Here is a 21,729-nt window from a genome sequence, read left to right as displayed (position 1 = left end):
TTTGGGATAATAAGCCACATCTGGTAGACCCTCTTTCTAAATTTTAGATGATTTAAAGATTTAATAATGAGAATTTATAAGGTCACTTGTATTTCATACAAGTTTTGATTTCATTTACAAACAATAAGCTATATTAAATGACATATTTTTGCCAAACCCAGTTCGAGATGAAAATGAAGCACTTTAGTAGCAAAAAATAAATCTTACACAGCAGGCTACATTTGGTGTCCTGATCTGCGTTCTGTGAAAAGCTATTATTATTTATTATTCATCATGATTTCCAAAACATTTAAAATTTACTGGGATCCAATTTGTTGATTGCACATTATCCTCTACTTTCATCTGATTGCCTGTGTATTCTGTTCCCCCTCCCTTTACTTGTCTGCAGGCTCTGTGCTGACAAGGCCTTCCCTTTCCTGGCCCGACATATTCTGAATCCCAGGAGGGTTTTTTTGTCATCACCATGATTAGAGTCTTCAGGAAATTCTAGCACTGCAGAGCCCCACCAAGGAGGGAAGAGGCTGGGCTTGGAACCCTGTGTATCCCAAATTCAAAGTCGCACATAGCGAAGGACCCAAGAACCATGTAGTATACCTCTTTGCGCCACAGGGGGGAGGGTTAACTTTTTAGGTCTTTTTTTTGTACAATTAATTTTTTTTTGGCTGGGAGTTGGTATACAAGGTGAGCCAGAAATGGTCTTGCACACCTCTCCCTACCCTAGTGCCTTTCTCAGCTTTCTGAGCTGTCTGTCTTGGGTCTTTGTTTTCCCTTGCTACTGGTTATTGGATCGGTTGTTGGCCTCCTGTGTAGCAACATCACTAGAGAAGCGTAGACGCTCCCAAGATCCTGCTGCTTTTTTTGCACTTGGGGTCTTGATCTCTACACCGCTCTACCTGGTGCTTTTACTGGCATCCTTACCCTTTGCTTTTATTGGCTTCCTCTTGTGGGCCCCACTGCAGACCATTAGGAACCCCTACATCTACTCCTACCAGAAACCAGACAAGCATGGCGCCGAGCAGGGAACATTATCTGGAACCGGGGCGGCACTTGCTGAGTGGCGTCTACAGGTCGCAGTTTTTGCTTCGGCAGTGCCAATGTTTGCCTGCTGCCGGACTCACTCGCACGCTTCAACAACCTTGCAGACACTCAACGGCGAGCTCGTGAAGTGGGCAAGCGGATCCGAAATGGTGCGAGCAGACCCCAGATCAAGATATACATCGACTCACCCACCAATACTTCAATTAGTGCGGCATCCTTCTGCAGCTTGGCTACCCAGGGCTTCCGCCGCACCTCATCTTTGGACCATCGTCCCGAGCCTGTAGTCACCACTGAACCTGAAACTGAGGCCTTAACTGAGTGTCCCGTTCACCCCTCAGGAGATACAAGCTCGGATTGCCCTGTCCACAATACTGGAGCCAAAATTCCTCGGAGTGTCCCCTGCACCCCGATGGAGAAGAGAATGCTCCCGATTGTGCCGTCCACCAGTTTGCAGACCCACAATCCTCTGGTGACTCTCCAGTACACAGCAACATCATCCAGAACTCAGAAGACTGTCCTCTCCATCCGGCTGGAGTGCAAATCAGCATCACCTCTCCTGATTCTGAGCAGACTGAGGCTGAAAAAGGAAATCACCAGACCGGGGATGGAGATACGGGTAGCCTAGAGAGTCGTACGGCCTCACGGGAATCCCTGGTTCGCTTCCACGCAGCCGATGGAGGCATCTCCCCCAATAATACCCTTTCACAACACCGCACCTCAGTCTTTAAAAGGTCGATTGGGCGCAAACGCCGTCACGGAGATGACACCTTTGACCATGAGATCTCTGCCTTCTTCCCAGCCAACCTGGACTTCCTTTGTCTGCAGGAAGTCTTTGAAAGGCGAGCTGCAGAAAGGCTCAGGAGACAGCTGCACCGCTATTTTCCATTTGTGCTAAGCGATGTGGGACGCTATGGCTGGAAAGGCTGTTGCTCCCGGTTCAAGTTCTTGAACAGCGGGCTTCTGTTGGCCAGTCGCTACCCTATTCTGGATGCCCATTATGAGTGCTTCCCTAATGGGCGCAGCGAGGATGCTCTGGCTGCTAAAGGAGTTCTTTTTGCCAAGGTGAGCTTGATCCTTTCTTATGGTATGCTTTTTTACCCATTTTTCTTGCATTTGTTATATCCAGGATATCCTTATGTTTAACTGGTTTATGCTATTGTACATCCTTGCATGTGAACCAATGCAGCATTCAACTTGATTTACTGAATCCTTAGATCTCCAGTGTAAAGGCATCTTTAAGAGTAATGTTTTATATTCAGCCAATTCATTCTGATTATCATTGTTTATACCTGCTGTACAACATTTGATGCATGTCACTGATATCGAAATGTCACATTAGGGCATGTCCCAGTTCTTGAACTTTCCATGGCACATATCTGGAGTTAAAGTTGGACTTGTGGTTTGAGTGTACACAAACAGCCTGAATAATTTACAACTAGCCCTTTGTAGCCCAGAGGGCCTTTTTGAAACACTCATCTGTCATGCTTTCAGAAACACAGGCTGCCGCTCTTGTTGAAGCATGGCTAGATGTACACTCCTGTTGCATTATATATGGTCTTAATGGGGCTGTGCACTTAAGCTAAGTAGTTATTACAATTCTATATACAAATATAGAAGCGGTGAAAGTATGCACTAGCAGATGATGGATTATGAACTAAGGTGGTATTTAATTAAAATTATGAAATGATTTTTATGTACTCTGGTACATACAGTACTAAGGTAAGTTTCAGTACATATTTAGCATACGTGACATACAGTAAATTTTGTTTGAACATCAGGTTGTACCTAATTTAGTATAGTATAAAATTACAAACGTTTGGTTTAGCCAAATATGAACAACAAATTGTTCTGAATTCTTCATAAATGGTGATGTGAACTGACCTGTTGAATGTTAGTAGCCACATGCTAGTTTAGTTTCAGTTACAAAAAGTCCCTTTGTTTATGTTAGCATATGGACAGCGTATGATTAACTATGAAAGCTGTAGTGCTTTGTACTGTTGTTCAAACAATTTAGTATTCAGGATTTTTGTATGAAATGATTTGACATGTTAATTGCACTAATTTCGCTATTTGCTTACATCAGCATGTTGTGATGTTTCATGCTTTGCATGTATTAACTAGTGTTTATATTTGTGTATGATATTTAGCTTGTTTGCATAGCCCTCATTTAGAGTGATGATGAGCACAGGCTTCTAGGGTTGAGATATCATTACTCTCTCAGATATCATTACTCTCTCAGCACTCTATCTGATCCTGGCCACATTCCATCCAGATCTTTATTCCCCTCTATAAGGGCAAGAGGCCAGCCGCCATTGTGTGTCAGACAAGCTGCTAAATACTATCTCGGAATGTGTGTATGCTAGAGAGAAGCCTGTTAAATACTGAGTACTGTACACAGAGAAACAGAAGGTCAATGCCTTAGCCCTGTACATGTACTTACTAAATAGATTCTTACTTGAATTGACGTTCAGTCTTTTACCTGGGTGTAAGTTTAACAACTGCTTCCGGAAGTTATTGATGCTCTTTGGATACTCCTCCAAGCTCCTGGCTCTTATCTGTTGAACCACTGAATACATCTGTCATCAAGTCCTGAAGGTTTCAAAACAGGCTAGGGTAATTATTTTTCATTTCAAATTCAATGACAAAAATAACAATGTGTTTCCAGCGACAATCTATTTGACTAACCACTTGAACTTGAAACTGCTGAATGATGTGGCACAATCGCAGCCAATTAGGACAAAATTAATACACAGCTATTCAAAGTAAGGTTTTGAACCAATGAGATTTCACAGTGGGTGGGCACCTCAACCATCTACAGTACATAGTACACAGTGTTGGACTAGGACTAGAGTTAGATTGAACTGTAAGTTAAAGTCTGTGCAGTTAAATGAGACATAATTCCAAAAAAAGTACTGCTGTGAAAATCCCGAAAGAGCCTGACAACTGGAGCAAAGCCTAAAATAATTAGTTTGAAAGCTCACACTTCAGTTCATAGGAGAAAAAAATAGTTTAATTAACACACCTCAGATGGAACGGGGATGTGGAAGGTCAGTGTCTCTCTGTCTGTCTTGCTCTTTTCTCGCACTAACTCTCATGTTATTTACAGAGTACATTAAATCCTTCCTTAAAAGCTGGAATGCCCAAATAGGTCAAATCATGTAACGTCGTAAAAAAATAAGTTTACTGTGGGACATGCTTTATATTAAAAAGGGATATATTTCACCAAGTCTCTCCTGTGCAGAAATTATAAACAAATTGCCGATGTTTAGATTTTAATACTTTATTGGCTGATTACGATAAAGAATTAAAGGGAGACGTGTGTCGCATTCTTGTTTTCATGTCCAACCCCCTTCATGGAGGGAGAAAGTTGTCGACATTACAGCTGTGACAATGAGCACTTATCAGGAACAACTGAACACTGGATTTTCAAAAGTATGTGAAATATGTCAAGTTCACGCATATACTCTTTAAAATACGTCCCATAGTTTAACACGTGACTTTGGGGACATTTGCACCCCCATAAACATGACTCAACAGAAAATGAAACATGATTGGTTGTATTACCTGTCAGTCATGTGACCTCTTGGGTGGTCCTTGAATATTCAAAGTGGCTATGTTTCAGCATATTATATATGTGCATTGTGTCTTAAATAGACAGTAGCCTAATAAACCTACTGCTGTCTGTGTCATTAATGTAAAGACAGAGAAAATCACTCAATGCTCTTGCCTGAATCACTTAATAACTTTAATAAGTTATCCATGTAAATTTAATTTATACAGTCATGCAAGGTTTTAAAGTTAAACTTAGATTTTTAATGACCATTTTGACAACTGATTGATTAATGCAATATTGTGTTTTTTTTAAATGTGCGAAGTAATAGGCTTGTTTCAGTTGGGATATTTTTGATAATACATCTCAAAATTTGGAAGATCATGGTTCAGATCCTAGATTGTGATTTTGGGACGACTGCCCATGCCTAGTTACATTACATTAAATTATCATTTTTGTGTTTATCTGACAAAAAAAAACAAACAATAAAATCAAATTTAACCATACATTAACACAAACTGCATAATTCTGGAAAGTGGAAATTAGTGAAAAATGCCAAAACAGCAGAACTACTCTCACACTTCTGAAAACAGGTCAGTAGTATTGTAACACTGCTTCTCACCCCCTGGTCATTATGGGTAATAAAAGGTCAGCTTCTGATAAATAAACAGACGAAGCTTTGTCAAATCATTTGTGGTGGGGGAAGGGGTGTAAAATGAACTGGGGAGAGAGGGAGGGATGTGTGTGGAGTGGAAAATTAATTAAAAATGCTTCCCGTAGGACTGAGCGGCCCTTTAATTAAGGCCTTTCAGTATGTATGTTCAGCCCTCTTATTATCATTCAAGAGCTCTCTACACTCGCAACATCAAGGGTAGATGCTTGTTTAGGGTTTGCATGATCGTTAGCAAATCGTTAATGTGTCCTTAAATTCCATGTCTACTATATGTATTGGAACGTTTATGCATTTTTTAGTTTCTTATGTTTTGCCATAGTGTCCCAATAGAGAAAAATATTTTTAACTGTAATAATATTCTACAATATTACAGGTTTTACATTACTTTTGATTAAATAAGTGCAGCTCGGTGAGCACCCTCGTTCAAAACTGAAAAATCCCATCTCGCTGGTCAGACATCGATTTCATGGCTTCCAAAAATAAAAACGAATAGTTCATGTGTCAGCATTCAGAATGCAGAACTATGTTGTCCACCCAAATCATTCATGGAAACTGCTGCAAAACAAATCATAACACAGGTTGTTTATATATATACTGTAGAAGTGTTAAAGAAACAGCAGAAAAAAAAACCATTCAATGGGACAGTTATATACAAATGGATTTCTAAGGCATACTCTTTAATTTGCTCTGCTTGTGTTTTATGAATGAAGCTCAAAGAGGAGGATTCATTGTGTAAAACTAAATTACTGTTTTTAATACAAGAAAATTTCACTGTAATTAATTATGCATAATTTGGGGAGGAGGGGGTTAAAATGCTGCATTAAATGCTGCAAGATAGCAAAATGTCCCCCTAAAGCTTGAAGATTGTACAGCAATCAGTGCTGTCTTTCAACAGTGAAAGACCGTGACCTGCTGCTCATGCTGTGGTCAGCTCTATTTGCAAAGCATTGTTAGTGTAAAGTACTAGCTGTCTTCAGCTGTAGTCATGTCTTCGCTGTGTGTGTTATCAGCTCAGCATTCAAGCTGCCAGTAGGAGTGGATTAGAAGAACTGGAGGAAGTTCATTAGACAGCCAAGCCTCTGTGTGTGTGTGTGCGTGTATGTGTGTGTGAGTGTGTGTGTGTGTGTGTGTGTGTGTGTGTGTGATGGACTTACTGAGCAAGCCGACTGTTTCTCCTTTGGGCAAATAATCTTTAACCTTATGAGAGATCTCACAAGTGGCAGACACATTCCAATTAGCACACTGCTCATTAGCATTATTTGCACACATAATCACAACAAAAAACCTTGCATGAATTTTAGATCAGATAAAATTTCGTCCAAAGTCAGACAATACACTTGCAGACACTTAAGATGACATTTAGCAGTCAAAAGCAATACCAGTGAAATTTCACATTTTGCGACATACATTTCAATGCAACAACAAAACTAATATGCTCTTTAACACATTCTGTTTTTATGTTGCATGGTAGAGGGCTTAAAAGAACAATTCACCCAAAAATTTACATTTGCTTAAAAATGGACTCACCCTCAAGCCATCCAAGATGTTCATGAGTTTGTTTTTTCATCTGAACAGGTTTGGAGAAATTTAGTATTACATTACTTGCTCACTAATGGATCCTTTGCAGTGAATGGGTGCCGCCAGAATGAGAGTCCAAACATCTGATCACAATGATCCACATAATCCATATGTCTCCAGTCCATTTTTATCCATCCAATTCTTCTTTTTTGGCAAAATGTTGTATGATTATTATTAATGACATAATGAATAGCTGTCCCAAAGTAAATAGCATATTGTTTTGACCCTGGAAACAACATTTTAATCCAAAAATGTAGTCTTGACCATATCCCTACACCTAAAACGAACCCTGAGAAAAAGATAGATGAATGATATTGATGTACAGTACAAGCACCAAACACTGATTTCTAAGCCTAAACTTCACAAAAAACTATAAACTGTAAAATCTGATTTGGTTAATCACAATGTTGTTCCAGGGTCAACAAAGATGTTGATTCAGGAACATGTGCACTTGGTAAAATCAGGTTTATGAGCATTAAAAAATAGTTGGCTGTCATCTAATTCTTGGTTCTTGGTGCTACCGGTACTATAAAAATATTTATTTTACTTTTTATTTTTTCAACCTCTGACATCCCTATAGACACATAAAACATTTTCCACCCATCTGAGTTCCTGCCTTCTCTAGTCTGGCAGTGCAACACACACACTTAGCCAAGCATGGATAAACATTTGAAATATTCATACACAAGGACACAGGAAGAGAAAGAGGGGCCATAAAACTATGGAACAGAGAAAGGCAATGAAGCTTAAGAACGCTGTTTGATCCAATGCAGTGAGCTCACGGTACAGACCACATGGTCTTACCCTCATTAGTGTAATTAAATCGACAAATCAGCTCTGAAAAACAATGACATTTATTATCTCCTGCTGCTGAAATGTAGAATTTGCACTTTGCGGAGGACTTCAGGATTTGGAAGGAGGTTGAGAAACTGTGTCCAGCTGTATTTTAGCACTCAGCACTCTGAATAGGAGTCCTTGCGAGCCAGTGTAAGTCATTGAATGATTTACACTGAATGGCCGTCTGGGTGAAAAGAGGACAGAGATGCCAGGGCTGCAACTTGCACAATATACACAGCCTACAGAACAAGACAGAATAGAACTAGAATAGGATAGAAAAAACAAGCAAACATATTTTTCAGTCAGATCTTTACACACTCTCATTTTTTTATGTTATTTTATTGAAATTTAATTGTGCATGCTACTTTTCCCTGTTTTTTCCTTAAAATTTAGATTTACTTTGTCTGCCTTTTAATAAATGCTACAGTTAATTTAAATAATTAATAAATAAATTATCTAATTAAATAATTAAAAAAACACTGTTGAATGTAATATTAAGCAAATCTCAAAATTAAAAATCCATTGTTCATACTTTGCACTGTAGTTTCACGAGTTCACCCTTACATCTAATCTGAAGGCAAATAGTAGGCATATTTTGGCGTGCTGTCCTGGGGGAGGGGTCCGGGCCCGGAGCCGGCCCGGAGCATAGCCCGACCCCAATAACTCCCCCATCCCTAATTTGGGATAAATAGATTAGAAGTGAGGAGTTGGGGTGGAGGAGGGTTGCCGAAAAACTGTCGTGGGACAGGAGGTAGGAAGACTGGATATATATATATACATATATATATACGCTTGCGTGCTATTTAAGATGATTAGCTAAACGAGATGCACCTGTGCCAAATTGGATGATTATCTGATCGTGCTTCTCCCGAACTTTGTTAATAAAACCACATATTGTGATTCCTAAATTCAACAACAGATTTTTAAATTATTAATTCAGTTTTATATATAAACATATTACTAATGTATTTTATAGACCTTTATATCAATAATTAATTATATTAATATAATTATTTCTAATATATTATATGGTAATATGTATAAAATGACTGAGCTTATGTGTGTACATATGTGTTTATATTATTATTTTATCGGTATTGATATTTTATTCCACATGCAAATTTGGCCTATTTTAAAATTAACTGTACTTTTGCTAATTTAATGTTGACATACAGGAAATAGCAATAAAATAACACTGTCAAATGTAAACACACACACACACACACAAAAATATATATATATATATATATATTTGCAGAGAGCTTATGTGGGTATATGTGTGTGTGTGAAAAAAGAAAAGAAAAAAAAAACACACTTCCAAAATGGTACGTGCTGACTTTGCAGCATTTTATGCACATAAAATTTGCTCTCCACTTACTAATCAGTTTGTCTTTTCTGAAATATTCAGTCACTAATGACCCAATATAATGCATGAGCCAGAAAATAAAAACAAGAAGAAATGGGGGAATTTAGTGCGGCTGGATAAAATGATGATACGAGCAGGTGTTTTGAAGGGCTCAGAGGTGTGCAAGCTCTGTCCCCAGACAAACCACAGACAGATGAAAGGATTCTAGAGTGTTATGACAGAAGAAGCTGACAGAGAAACAGTGCAACAGTGCTCAGGGGTGTTGACAGCATTTCATAACTGATCTTGCGTTTCTGAAACGAATTTGATGTGGCAAAGTTCTCACTCTTCGATCTCTTTTGTCCTCCTGCTCTATTCCCTCAGGTGCAGGTGGGAAGCTCTGCTCAGGATCAGCGGGTTGTTGGATATATCGCTTGTACTCATCTGCATGCTATTGAAGGTGGGTGTCTATGCACACACAAATAGAGCAGACAGATTGATATCTCATATATAGTCATAACTGAAACTAGGATGTCATAGAGACGTAAATGGTCAGTTTGCACACAAATGTTAAATCTGTCATCATTTACTCACCCTCATGTCTTTGTCCACACACTGGAAGTCAATGGTAACCTGAACTCGGGAGACAGACAACACAACAGTGCTTTCAGATTCAGATAATTTTATTTCAGTCTCATCGAGTTTATAGTATCTATGCTTCCTTCAAATGCACATTGCAATTCAATGTTAGCCAGAACAAAATGATTATATATTATACATGGTTTCTAAGCTCACTGTACATTATATAAATACACACATCCTGTGAGAGCACTAATTTAATGAGCAAATAAATGTACAGCCATTTGCATTTGCACCACGCATGGAAAATGTGTAAGACTGCACTGTTGCATTTTTAATAACTGAGGCTTATTTTGCTGTGTTTATATAAGCTGTTTGATCGGTTACATCAAGGAGCTGTAAAGAATGTTACATGGTGTGGATGGAGACTCGAGGTCTATAGAAGAGTCTCTTACAAAACAAAAACAAACACTCTCTTTTTGTTCTTTGTTCTGTGATCTCTGCGCCATCTGTCATAGGAAATCAACATGTGCCGTTGTGAATAATTAAAGGTGTCATATGATGCGATTTCAATATTTCCTTTCTTTTTGGAGTGTTACAAGCTCTTTGTGCGTAAAAAGAAGATCTGCAAAGTTGCAAAAACTAAAGTCTCAAATCCAGAGAGATATTCTTTATAAAAGTTAAGACTCAGCCCATCTAAAACAGCTTAATTTAACACGCCCCCACATATCTACATCACTGTGTGGGAAGATTTGTATAATGCCGCCCAAATGTTCACGCAAAGAAAGAAAGCGTAACTTTTATTCTCGCTGTTGCCTCCGCTGCCATGTCTTGGAGAAGCTGCATTTTTCTTTGTGAAAGAGAAACTACTTTCATTGGCCTTCCAAAAGAGGACACAACTAGAAATCAGTGGTTAAGTTGTATTTACAACACTGTTTCAGAACAGTTCAACCCAAATATGTGTGCAACACAATTTACGGAGGATGAGGACTGTTTCTTGTTCAGACCGATGAGCTTTGTAAAAAAAACCTATGCCTTTCTGAAAGGCAGGGCATAGAGGAGAAACAATAATGTACAGCATGTGGACAGTAATGTATTTTTGCCCTTAAACTGCATAAACACATTTCATTACACCAAATACACAAAATAATGTTATTCTTAGCAAAATCATATGACACTCTTTGTTGAACCAAAAAAAATCTGATTTATTCTTATTTAATGGTACACACTGTTTTTTATTATTATGCAAGTATGAACTAAACCACCTAATTGCATTTTCAGAAAGTCCAATAGCATAAAGTTTATCTAAAAGTGAATATTGATCAACTAAATCATAAGCTCTGGATAAATCAAGAAAAATAGCACCTGTGAGTTTACCCTCATCAACAGCTGTTGAGTAGTAGTAGTATTAATAATATTAATTATTCATAATTAATTAATTAATCATGCCTGTTAATAATTTAATATAATATAATATAATACAGTATTTTATTATTATGAATTATATATTATTAATTATTATGTTTTGTTAATATAAAAAAAAATTCCCTAAATGTCATATATATCTATATATATGATTCATATATTAAAATATTATATCCATATTAAAAATATATCAAATATATATAAAATATGATATATGGAATATTATAATATATACAAGTTAATGATAATTTCAGTAATAATATATGTTAAATCAATTAAATTTTTATATGTGAAATTAGACATTTAGTGCCCGTCCCAAGCTATTTTTCCGGTCAGGACCACAAGCTTGAGTGGCTTTTTCAGATTTTATCCTGACACACACTCGTAACCCCCCGGTGGTGTTGCTGTAGCCTGACTGGTGCGGTGATGTCGAGTGATCCTGACAGGTTTGTCCTGACCCCACTGCTCGTTTGCCGTACCTCTGAGTAGATTTCCACACAGAGCAGGGAGAGTTCATGTGAGTGTTCATGTGCAACCCGTAGAAAACGACTCCTCTTTGCTTTATCTCAGTATCTTGTGTCATGCACGCACACCCGATTCACCACTTCACATGCAAGGCCTGTGACATCACTGCATGTTGACCCCTGTTCTCCACTCCGATTAATCAACGTGTCCCGCTCGCCCACAGGGTCCCGGTTCCCATGGCGACATGCTCTCACGATCCTGGCGTCAGCCCTATTTAAAGCTCACGGTCTATAGCGCTCATTTTTTACGAAGACACTCTTACTATTCTGGGATCCACCTACGCCTCTGTGTGTCTGCCACCCATTCTAATTATAGAGCAGGGGCTATTTCAGGAGGATAAATGAAACATGAGGGAACGAGGCAAGAATCGGGGATGAAGGCAAGAGAAACCTGATTATGCTGGAGATGATGCTGGACAGGGACTTTCAGGGACAAGAGTGGTTCAGTTAACAGAGGAGGCAGCTTCGTCTCTGGATATTCTCAATCGCGTGTTTTCGCCTGTCACACTCTCTCTCTCTGTGTGTGTGTGTTATAGACTTTGACAGTGCGGAGGTGGATTTAAGTTATTCTCCTGATATACACACATGTATATGAGGCCGTTCACTTGTCTTGGACACACTGAAATGTGGTTTCTTATGCTGTATAGAGATTTCAGAGAGATTACATGATTACATATGATTATTGTTTTGGGGCCTGGAAATGCAGGAAATTTTCCATTATTCCATAAGATCACTTATTTTTGTTCACAAAGACTTCATTTGCATGTCAAGTATTAATTTAAAGATGTTTATATACTTGTACTGGAAAATAAAATAAAAGTACTAAAGAAGATATAAAAATGTTTTCAGTGCATGAAACATTTAATGCCATATCTTTATGAATTTAACACTTTCTACTATGATTTAAAACTTTTCAAGACCTTCATTTTCAGAAAGGAAAATACAAACGTAAAGGTATTTAATATAGATTTAGGTAGCGGACAGACACCCTATAATATTACTGTTGGTATTATATTTTATATGTTGTTATACAAGTTATACTTTTGCATTTTTTTCTTTTTTTTCATTTTTTCATTTTGTTGTAATTTAATTATTTCTATACTTTATTCTAAATAAGACAATATTAATGGCACACATACACTACCATTTAAAAGTCTAGGGTCAATAAAATGTTTTTTTTTTTTTTGTGTAATGAATTAAATTGACAGTAAACTTGACAGTAAAGACATTTACAGTACAGTGTTACAATGTTTTTTTTTATTTTAAATAATCACCACTGTGAATTTTCTATTCATCAAAGAAGTCTAAAAAAATGTGTCATGGTTTCCACAACAATATTAATCAGCACAGCTGTTTTTTAACTTTGATAATACCATGATAATACCTTCAATACCATGACCGTGGTTTCCTTGAGCAAGGCATCGAACCCCCAACTGCTCCCCGGTCGCCGCAGCATAAATGGCTGCCCACTGCTCCGGGTGTGTGTTCACTGTGTGTGTGTGTGTTTTCACTGCTCTGTGTATGTGCACTTCAGATGGGTTAAATGCAGAGCACAAATTCTGAGTATGGGTCACCATACTTGGCTGAATGTCACGTCACTTAACATAATAACAGTAAATGTTTCTTGAGAAGCAAATCAACATATTATAATGATTTTTGAAATTCCTGAATGTGACACTGTAGACTGGAATAATGATGCTGGGAATTCAGCTTTGCATCAAAGGAATACATGCATTTTAATATATATTCGAATAGAAAACAGGTCCTTTAAATGATAATAATATTTCTTAATATTAATGTTTTTATTGTATTTTTCATTGAATAATGCAGCCGTGGTGAGCATACAAGGCTTCTTTCAAATTTTTTACCAACCCCAAACTTTTGAAGTAGTGTATATTGCAAGTTAACCAAATTTTACCATATATAAAATAACTGACTATAGTTTGGCCAATCAGAAACAAGAAATCAAGTAATCAGTAACTATTTTGCATGAGTGGTGCATAAATTACACACTGCTCCTTTAAGATATTTTTTAAAGGTAATTGTTTACCACCAGCAACACACATAGTTCTAACTTCAGCAGCCAAGAGAAATGCAATTAAATTGCTGTTCTTTTTCTCTTCTCTCTCTCTCTCTCTTTCTCTTCTACACCTGCCCCTGTCAGCTCCACCAAAGCAGAGGGGACATGTAACAGAGGATCTACTCTGTTCCTTTGCTTCACTGCTCTTTCGCACTCCTCCTGTCTCTGTTTTCCCACCCTAGCCTCATTAAATCTCTACATCTGCCATAACTGCCTCAGAACGCGTCGTGAAAATGTGATAGACTGGAGGCACCTCAGTGTGACGCTATTTCATTTTATTACATTGAAATCAAATGAGCTGTTTTGCACTATGCGCTCTGTGCGCAGTTTATTTAATAAGACCCACCATAAAATGAAATCCAGGTTTTATTACATTTGAGTTCTCAGGTATTGTTTGTGTAAATCTGTCTGCCTCTCTCAGGTGATTCATCGGTGCGCTGCGAGCAGTTGGATATGCTGCTGGAGTGGGGAGCAGAGTTCAAGAGAGCCACCTCGGGTCCCTCAGATGAGGAGAAGGTTCTGGAAGATCAGGTGGCCTTCGATGTCATCCTCGGAGACCTCAACTTTGACAACTGCTCCTCAGGTACCAGCATTATCTCCGCACAAAGCCCTGGGAATTTTATAATAAAGTAATAAACAACAAAATTGATTATATCTTTAGCTACAGTACTTACAGATAAGTATATGTATCAGCTGGGTTTGACATATTTTAGCATTTTTTTAACTCATACCATGATATTTACCCCCCAAAATACTCATGTCTTGAAACATTGAAAAAATGCAGCAAAATCAATATTAGAAAAGCCACTAATGTGTAAATATTTATGTTTGTGTAAATGTGTGTGTGTGTGTGTGTGTGTGTGTGTGTATATATATATATATATATATATATATATATATATATATATATATATAATACAAAATATAAATTATATTATTATATACTATATTTTATGGTATTAAAATATTATATAAAATATAATGTGTGTTTGCATATATAGCCATTTTATTTTACTGTATTGTATTTTACTATATTATATATTATACAATATTTTATTTATTTTAATATATAATACAAAAATTTTATTATTAAAAAAACAAATATTTACTTAAACAAAATATTTCTTTATTATTAACATAAAATATATATATTTATTGTATTACCATATTATATTTATATTAAAGCTGCAGTCTGTAAATTCTGTCTCTTTGTCGCCATCTATGTTTGAAAACCTGGGATTGCAGGTCTTTGCAGAATTATATTCCATGCGTGGGTTGTGATCCAGTGCGGATGAATCTGTTTCTGTCAGTTACTGCGCCGGTGTGGATTTTCACTGTATTTAGTAATCACAGATTCTAGCATATGTCTTGGAATATATGACCCAAATAAGAATTTTCACCATATATTGTAAATTGACCAATTAACAAATCTGCTATGCTTTGTTCTGTCCAACTGAGGAAAACATTATTGCGCTACCAATTGATTGATTAGCTCATAGCACATCAAACTCTTCAAGTTATTATTATAATTTATTCTCAAATGAATAATGTTAAAAACATCAGCATTGCATGACTGACTATGTGTATAGTGTGTATTAGCATGACGATTTCTATTTCTGTACAGTCTAATCTCTAGTTGTCTCATCATTCGAATTTCATATTAAGCAATTCTTTTTACCCAAAAAAGCAAACTATGCTCCGATTAAACTGATTGTCTTTAAAATACACATCTTGTTTAAACCCAGGCTATCTGTAATCAGAAGCACATAAAAAAATTGAATTTAATATAATTCACGTGTTTCATATAAAGTTTCTTGATTACAATCCACAATCAAAGTAGTTTTTTTTAGATTTAATTATTTCAGCTGCTGTGGGAATAGGCTATAATTGTATGATCCGCAGGATCCTCACATGCGATAGCCTAGTATCCAGGACAACTTCTTTATGTTTACAGACGTTACATAATGACACAGTGCCATGCACGAATTTCCCGCAAAAACCTCAATTGTAACAATTATAAAACATTATTAGAACTTAATCCTTGTGAATCGAGCTAAAGTAAGGCGATGGCTTCGAACACTTATGTACTTGCTCAAATATTGTTTTGGATCATTTTTTAACCAAAAAAACTGCAGCTTTAAATTTCCATATTGAATATGAGTATATAGCCATTTTATTAAATGTTATTCAGTATATATATATATATATATATATATATATATATATATATATATATATATATATATATATATATATATATATATATATATTTGTAATAAAAATGAAAAAATGTGGAAAAACTTGGCAGACATTGTTTATTATGTTTACAATAAACAGTTCTTCTCGTAAATTATAGTTTTTTTTTCAGTTTTCATTTTTTTATATTTTAATTACTATTAATAATAACAATATTTTAATCGTTCACAGTTTCTTTTTGAATGTATTTATACTTTAGAGTTAGAACTATGCATTTTACAAAAATAATACTGTATAACAATAATATTCAGCTTGTTGTGTATAACCAGAAGGAGGCAATATAACCCTTTCTGAAAGACTCTTTCTTTCTTTCTTTCTTTCTTTCTTTCTTTCTTTCTTTCTTTCTTTCTTTCTTTCTTTCTTTCTTTCTCTCTCACACGGTTTCTGTTTGTGTCTTTAGAGGATAAGCTGGAACAGCAGCATGCCCTCTTCACTCATTATAAAGACCCCTGTCGTCTCGGTCCTGGAGAAGACAAACCGTGGGCTTTGGGTGAGTTCAGGAAAGACCTTCTGCAGGCAGTGCCACGAGAGCTTGGGTGTTGTGGCTTAGTGGATAGAGATCTTCACTTGTGGTTGACCAATGTGGGTTTTTCAAGAACTGATGCAAATGGTAATATCTAGAAAGCAGCGTGCTGATATGACAGATATGCAATTATTTTCCTATTTAATATATAACATACATATTATCTATAGGCAGTTCAGACACAAAACATTCATCAGCATGTTATATCAACATCAAGATTCAAATGTGAGATTTGAAGGCAATTACTACAGTTATATATATTTGTTATTAAATAGTTTAAATATTGTATTAAAAAATTTAATAAAATATTTCATTATGGCCATTTAACCTTTTACACACACACAAATAAGATCTCTTATAACATGGCAACAGGCTTTTTTTCGGAAGTGTCTCGATTTCTGTGAGATTTTAAAGTTGCTTCCATGTCAGAGCTAAATGAGTTGTCACACGGCTGTGCTCTCCGCGGCCACACACAGATGGTGCACTAGATGAGCTGGCAGGAGACCATGAGAGAGGTTCTTGCCCAGTCCCGCATCTGAAATAGATCTAACGGAGTGCAGGCCTTTAATGACACTTCTGAATTTAGTGGCCGTCATTTATGGGTGTGTTCCACTTCTCTTTTTTAGCTCACCCTGTTTTTTCTCTCCTCTGAGGTTCAAGGCCTGGTGAGGGAATGGAGATCGACACTCTGAATAGATGGAAAGATAACAGTTTTGTTACTAACCTCTAGAACAGGGGTACTCAACCATATTTAGTCCATGACCCAACCTTTATTTTTTTTTTGGTTACACAATTTTTGCATCCCATACTAGATTAGATTTCAACTATACCATGGTGTTCTTTTGTATGTATTTTGTTAATATATTAATTCTATGACTAAATACATTTTAAATGTACTTTATATTTTACTGTCACTTAACAAAAAAGTAGATGTGTTGATTTGACATATATGTGTGTGTGTGTGTGTGTGTATTAGTGCTGTCAAATGTTTAATCCCCCAAAAAAACATTTTTTGTTTACATAATATGTATTTTTTTTACTGTGTATATTTATTATTTATATATAAATGCACACACATACAGTATATATTTTTCAATATTTACATGTATATATTTATATTACTATACTTTATATTATATATAAATAGATTTAATATGTAAACATATGTTTTCTGAAATGCATGCATTTGTGTGCATTTATATATACATAATAACTGGTCACACAAAATGTAAACAAAACCTTTTTATTTTGGATGGGTTTTATTTTTGGAAACAATTAATTTTGATCACAATTGATCGTTTGTTTTCATTTTTTTTTTTTTTTTTTTTAAAAATCTATTTTTATTGATCTTTACTCTCACTTCACTATTTGATAATAAAAAAAACTGGCTGTGTTTGTTTACAGTGAAAGTACATCTGCAAAACAAGGATTTATCTGACTTCCTCATGAAAAACTTGTTCTGTCTGAATGCGACTATAGATTCAATGAAGTTATTCATACTTGTTTACCATTTTGTGATTTTGTTATAAATGATAAGCCTTTCTCACTTCAGTAGGCTTCATAGTTTATAGAGGCCCCATAAGAATCCTTAAATAAAGTACAGTAGTCACAAATAGCACCTTGATGGAAAGTACTGTAAGTACAATGGGCCTGGTGAGGATAGGTTATGTGCAGATGACACATTAGATACATTTGTATATCAGAAGCACAGCCGTGACTCATACAGATTTCCCTTGAGCTTATTTTAACTTTGGTGTTACTCTTCAGCGGTCCCAGTCGGTTTTGTCCCTCTAGTTGCTCTCAAGAGACCTTGACTGCACAGAGATGTCAAATATCTGCTACTTGAATGATTTAAGGGTCTTTAAGTGTTTGTACTTTCAGGGTGGAAATATGTTCATAATCTATATCTTCAGTTCATATAAAAATGATGTGTGTGTTTGCATGTTCATATTATACAGGTACACTGCTGGACACGAGTGGTCTGTATGATGAGGAAGCCAGCTCACCAGAGAGCCTACAAAAGTAAACTAAACACAAATGCAAATATATGTATATAGATTACGCATTCACGACAGACACACTCAGTCTAACTGCATTGGTCTGACAGGGTTATGGAGAATGAAGAGGGGAGAAAAGAGTACTTGGTGTTCCCTTCTAGCAAGAACCATTGTCCCAGCCAGAAGGGGCGCAAAATCCCCCTGAAAGGCAATGGTAGGAGAATCGATTACATCCTTTATAAAGAGGAAGGCCTGCAGCCAGACTGGAAAGTGGTGAGTTCTGATTAATAAACCTACTTCCTTTTTCGAGTGAATTATGCAAATAATAACTAAACACGGTGACTAATATTGACAGGGAATGCAGAAACACGGGACTGCACATGGGAGGTCAATAAACAAATGACCTTTATTTGGAATAAAATATACTGCCTGTGCTGTATCTGTAGTATAAATTATATATAATTTGCAATAGAACATACTGCACTGGATATCATATCCTACAATTTTTATCTTTAGAATTTTTTTTTTACTGGATGCCAAATGTATTATATAAATATGTCATATGACAACAGTGTAGCATCCTGCTTTTGAAATATTAACTTTATATTCAAAATAAACTATTAGATTTGCCCAGTGCTTCTACTGTAAATAAAACAGATGTGTGTGTGTGTGTGTGTGTGTGTGTGTGTGTATACTAATAAAAATGACAAAAGCACATAACCAAATTACTTAAAAATAGGTCATGTAGAATTTTAATAAATGCTAAAACAGCATATAAATAATACTAACTTTATAATTTGCAACTACAAATTTATATCACAAAATTTTGAGAGAAAAAAGTTAGAACTGCAAGTTTAAATCTAGAAATTACTTTTTAAAATTTTCTATTCAGTGGTGGCTTCCCTGGAATTAAATGATTTGTCAAGAAAAAGTTCAAATGTAATTTAAAACTCTGCATTTTAACATATGAAATAAATATTCAAATGTACTGTATTATATATTAGGTTGACTATTAGTGTGCAGCTGTATTATCTTCACTTTGTTTATCACACTGGAAAAGTTGAGTGCATGCATTATGGGATACAATATTTCACACAGTATGTTTTGTGTCCATCTTACTGAACATACTCTCATATACGCATTTCAAACCGAACGATTCATTGAACCATTCCTATTACATTTGGAAATAAAAGAGCTTAAAATGTGTGAAATATGATTTTCTTAGTGCCACTGCTCTCAACAAGCCAGCCCAAATGACGTAACAGGCACTGTGCTGTCTGCCCAGTGGCATAACGTTCGGGGAAGGGCCAAATGACAAGGACTGCAAAAGTCCCTGCAAAAACCTCCCTTTTTTGGGGTGCGTCAAAACATGATGAACTTATAGCAACAATAGCCAAAGAGATAAGAGATAGTCAAAAACATCAATTATTGGCAACATTAGGAGCATTTGGCATTTCCATTTAATGTAGGCCTGTTACATTCCAGTTACATTTTTCTTTGGCATATGATTATTATGAAGTTACCTTTATTATTAATGAATTTGCCCTGCAAAACCGCATAACTGATGTGCTGCGAGGATAACAGAAGATAAGGCTATTTACTCCTCAAACTAAATGTTTCAAAAAAGGTATTTTAAAACAGGTCTGTTTTCAATTAAATATAGGCCAATAAATTCCATTATCGGCATATGTTGAAATAGAATCGTCTCTCATCGTCTCTGAGAGAATATGCTTTTTTACATAGTTTACTGAATGATATTAAGATGTTCACCGGCATAATTCTTGTGTGATATCCATTGTCTTGCGTTTATGATTTAAAACAGAAATATTTCCGAAAAAGATAAATGGTATCTGACACATCTGTTTTAATTCACATATTCACAGAGCTATACATTTCTATATGATATATTTCTTGCTGTTATTTTAATATTTATTAAAAACTTGATTTTCACCCCTCAAAGGATATAGAGGAGTTCAGCTTCATCACTCAACTTGCTGGATTGACTGACCACCTCTCAGTGGCTGCAAGATTGATTGTGTCAACTGGAGAAGAGGAGACTTAGGACCCGGCCATAATTAAAAAAAAAAAATCAATGCCACGAAGAAAGAGGGGAGAGGCAAAGCGAGAGAAGTGAGTGAAAGGAAAAACAGCAGGAGGAGGCATTCGTCAAACTTCCCGACAGATGAGGGCAGGGTGATTGAGAGGGTTGGTAAGTCATAAAAAACGATGGATGAGATAGATGGAGAACACAGACAAGAGATGGGGTGAAGGGAAGGAGAAAACCACCAATCAGCTCAAAGCAGCATAAAGGTGTGTGATTTTGTGGACCTTGGTTCTCCATCCACCCCAGGACTCTGTGTTTACATCTGAACTGAAGAACAAAATTAAAGATTTACTCACCTTTGCACTTCTGAAGCTTCTCTGGGGCCCTTAAAGGGGCAGAGGCCATTTTCTGGTGCCATGACCCGGATATCCGAATGAAGGCTGTTGCATGGAAGAATGCATACATTGACTATTCCGGTTGTCCTGTCACACAATAGGGACAAGGATGTGTACGTCTGTGTGTTTAAAGTTCCACCGCAAGATCTATCCCTCAGCATTCTTCAAAAGACCTCAGCAAGTGTCTTTCTTTTCTAAAGTCTTTCTAAGGTTTCTATGGCCTTGCGCCATCTTTTTAGGGAGTTTATATACTGATATACAATACTGATCAAGGTTGCATTGTATGGCCTCATGTAACACTAAGTTAAATGATTGAGAACATGTTTTGTTGACCGCTGGGATATCAAGTCCTGAAGTATGGCAGGGGATGTCATCGCTCAAAACTATGGGAAAACTGAGCAATTAATGGGGATTCAACCTCAGACTGTTGGTAGATGCATGTTTCTCAGTGCACTGCCATGTTTGTCATGGCCTGCATGTCTGACGTGAAATCCTGTGACGCAATCAACACAGGGTATTTTTCACACACAAGCCCCCTCCCCTAACACTTTTCCTTCTTGCAGTATTGCTGTGGCTCAATCACAGGAGAATGATGTCGTAAAGGGCATCGCATTTACACTGTTTACATATTTGAGCCAAGATTGTCGTCCCCTGCAAATGTTTACACACTTATCAGGCAATGGTACCCCAAGAACTACCCCAGGTAGACCCACTGAAGCTCGCTCTTCCTGTGTTAACACAATTGCTTTTATACTCTCTAAAATTCTCTTGTTATAAGTTGTTATTATTGCTAATATTGTTATTATTATCATTATTCCTATGATTAATATGATTCATAGATTTGACATGTGCTTTTTACAAATGACTACATTCCCCATGATGCTT

General features: G+C 36.4%; 1 protein-coding gene across 1 annotated transcript; it reads left to right on the top strand.

The window, feature by feature from the left end:
• The first annotated feature begins 392 nt into the window (after positions 1 to 392).
• On the top strand, positions 393 to 21,533 carry LOC113100272 (sphingomyelin phosphodiesterase 3-like). Its single transcript, XM_026265054.1, is given in 9 exon segments — positions 393 to 1,059; positions 1,062 to 1,412; positions 1,415 to 2,100; positions 9,406 to 9,481; positions 14,051 to 14,212; positions 16,286 to 16,375; positions 18,367 to 18,430; positions 18,516 to 18,678; positions 20,366 to 21,533. Coding segments are annotated over 9 exon segments (2,061 nt in total). The 5' UTR covers positions 393 to 692; the 3' UTR covers positions 20,468 to 21,533.
• Positions 21,534 to 21,729: the final 196 nt, after the last annotated feature.

This window comes from Carassius auratus, unplaced genomic scaffold, assembly GCF_003368295.1.
Source record: "Carassius auratus strain Wakin unplaced genomic scaffold, ASM336829v1 scaf_tig00217215, whole genome shotgun sequence".
NCBI classification, from domain to species: domain Eukaryota; kingdom Metazoa; phylum Chordata; class Actinopteri; order Cypriniformes; family Cyprinidae; genus Carassius; species Carassius auratus.
This window is presented reverse-complemented; position numbering and strand designations above follow the sequence as displayed.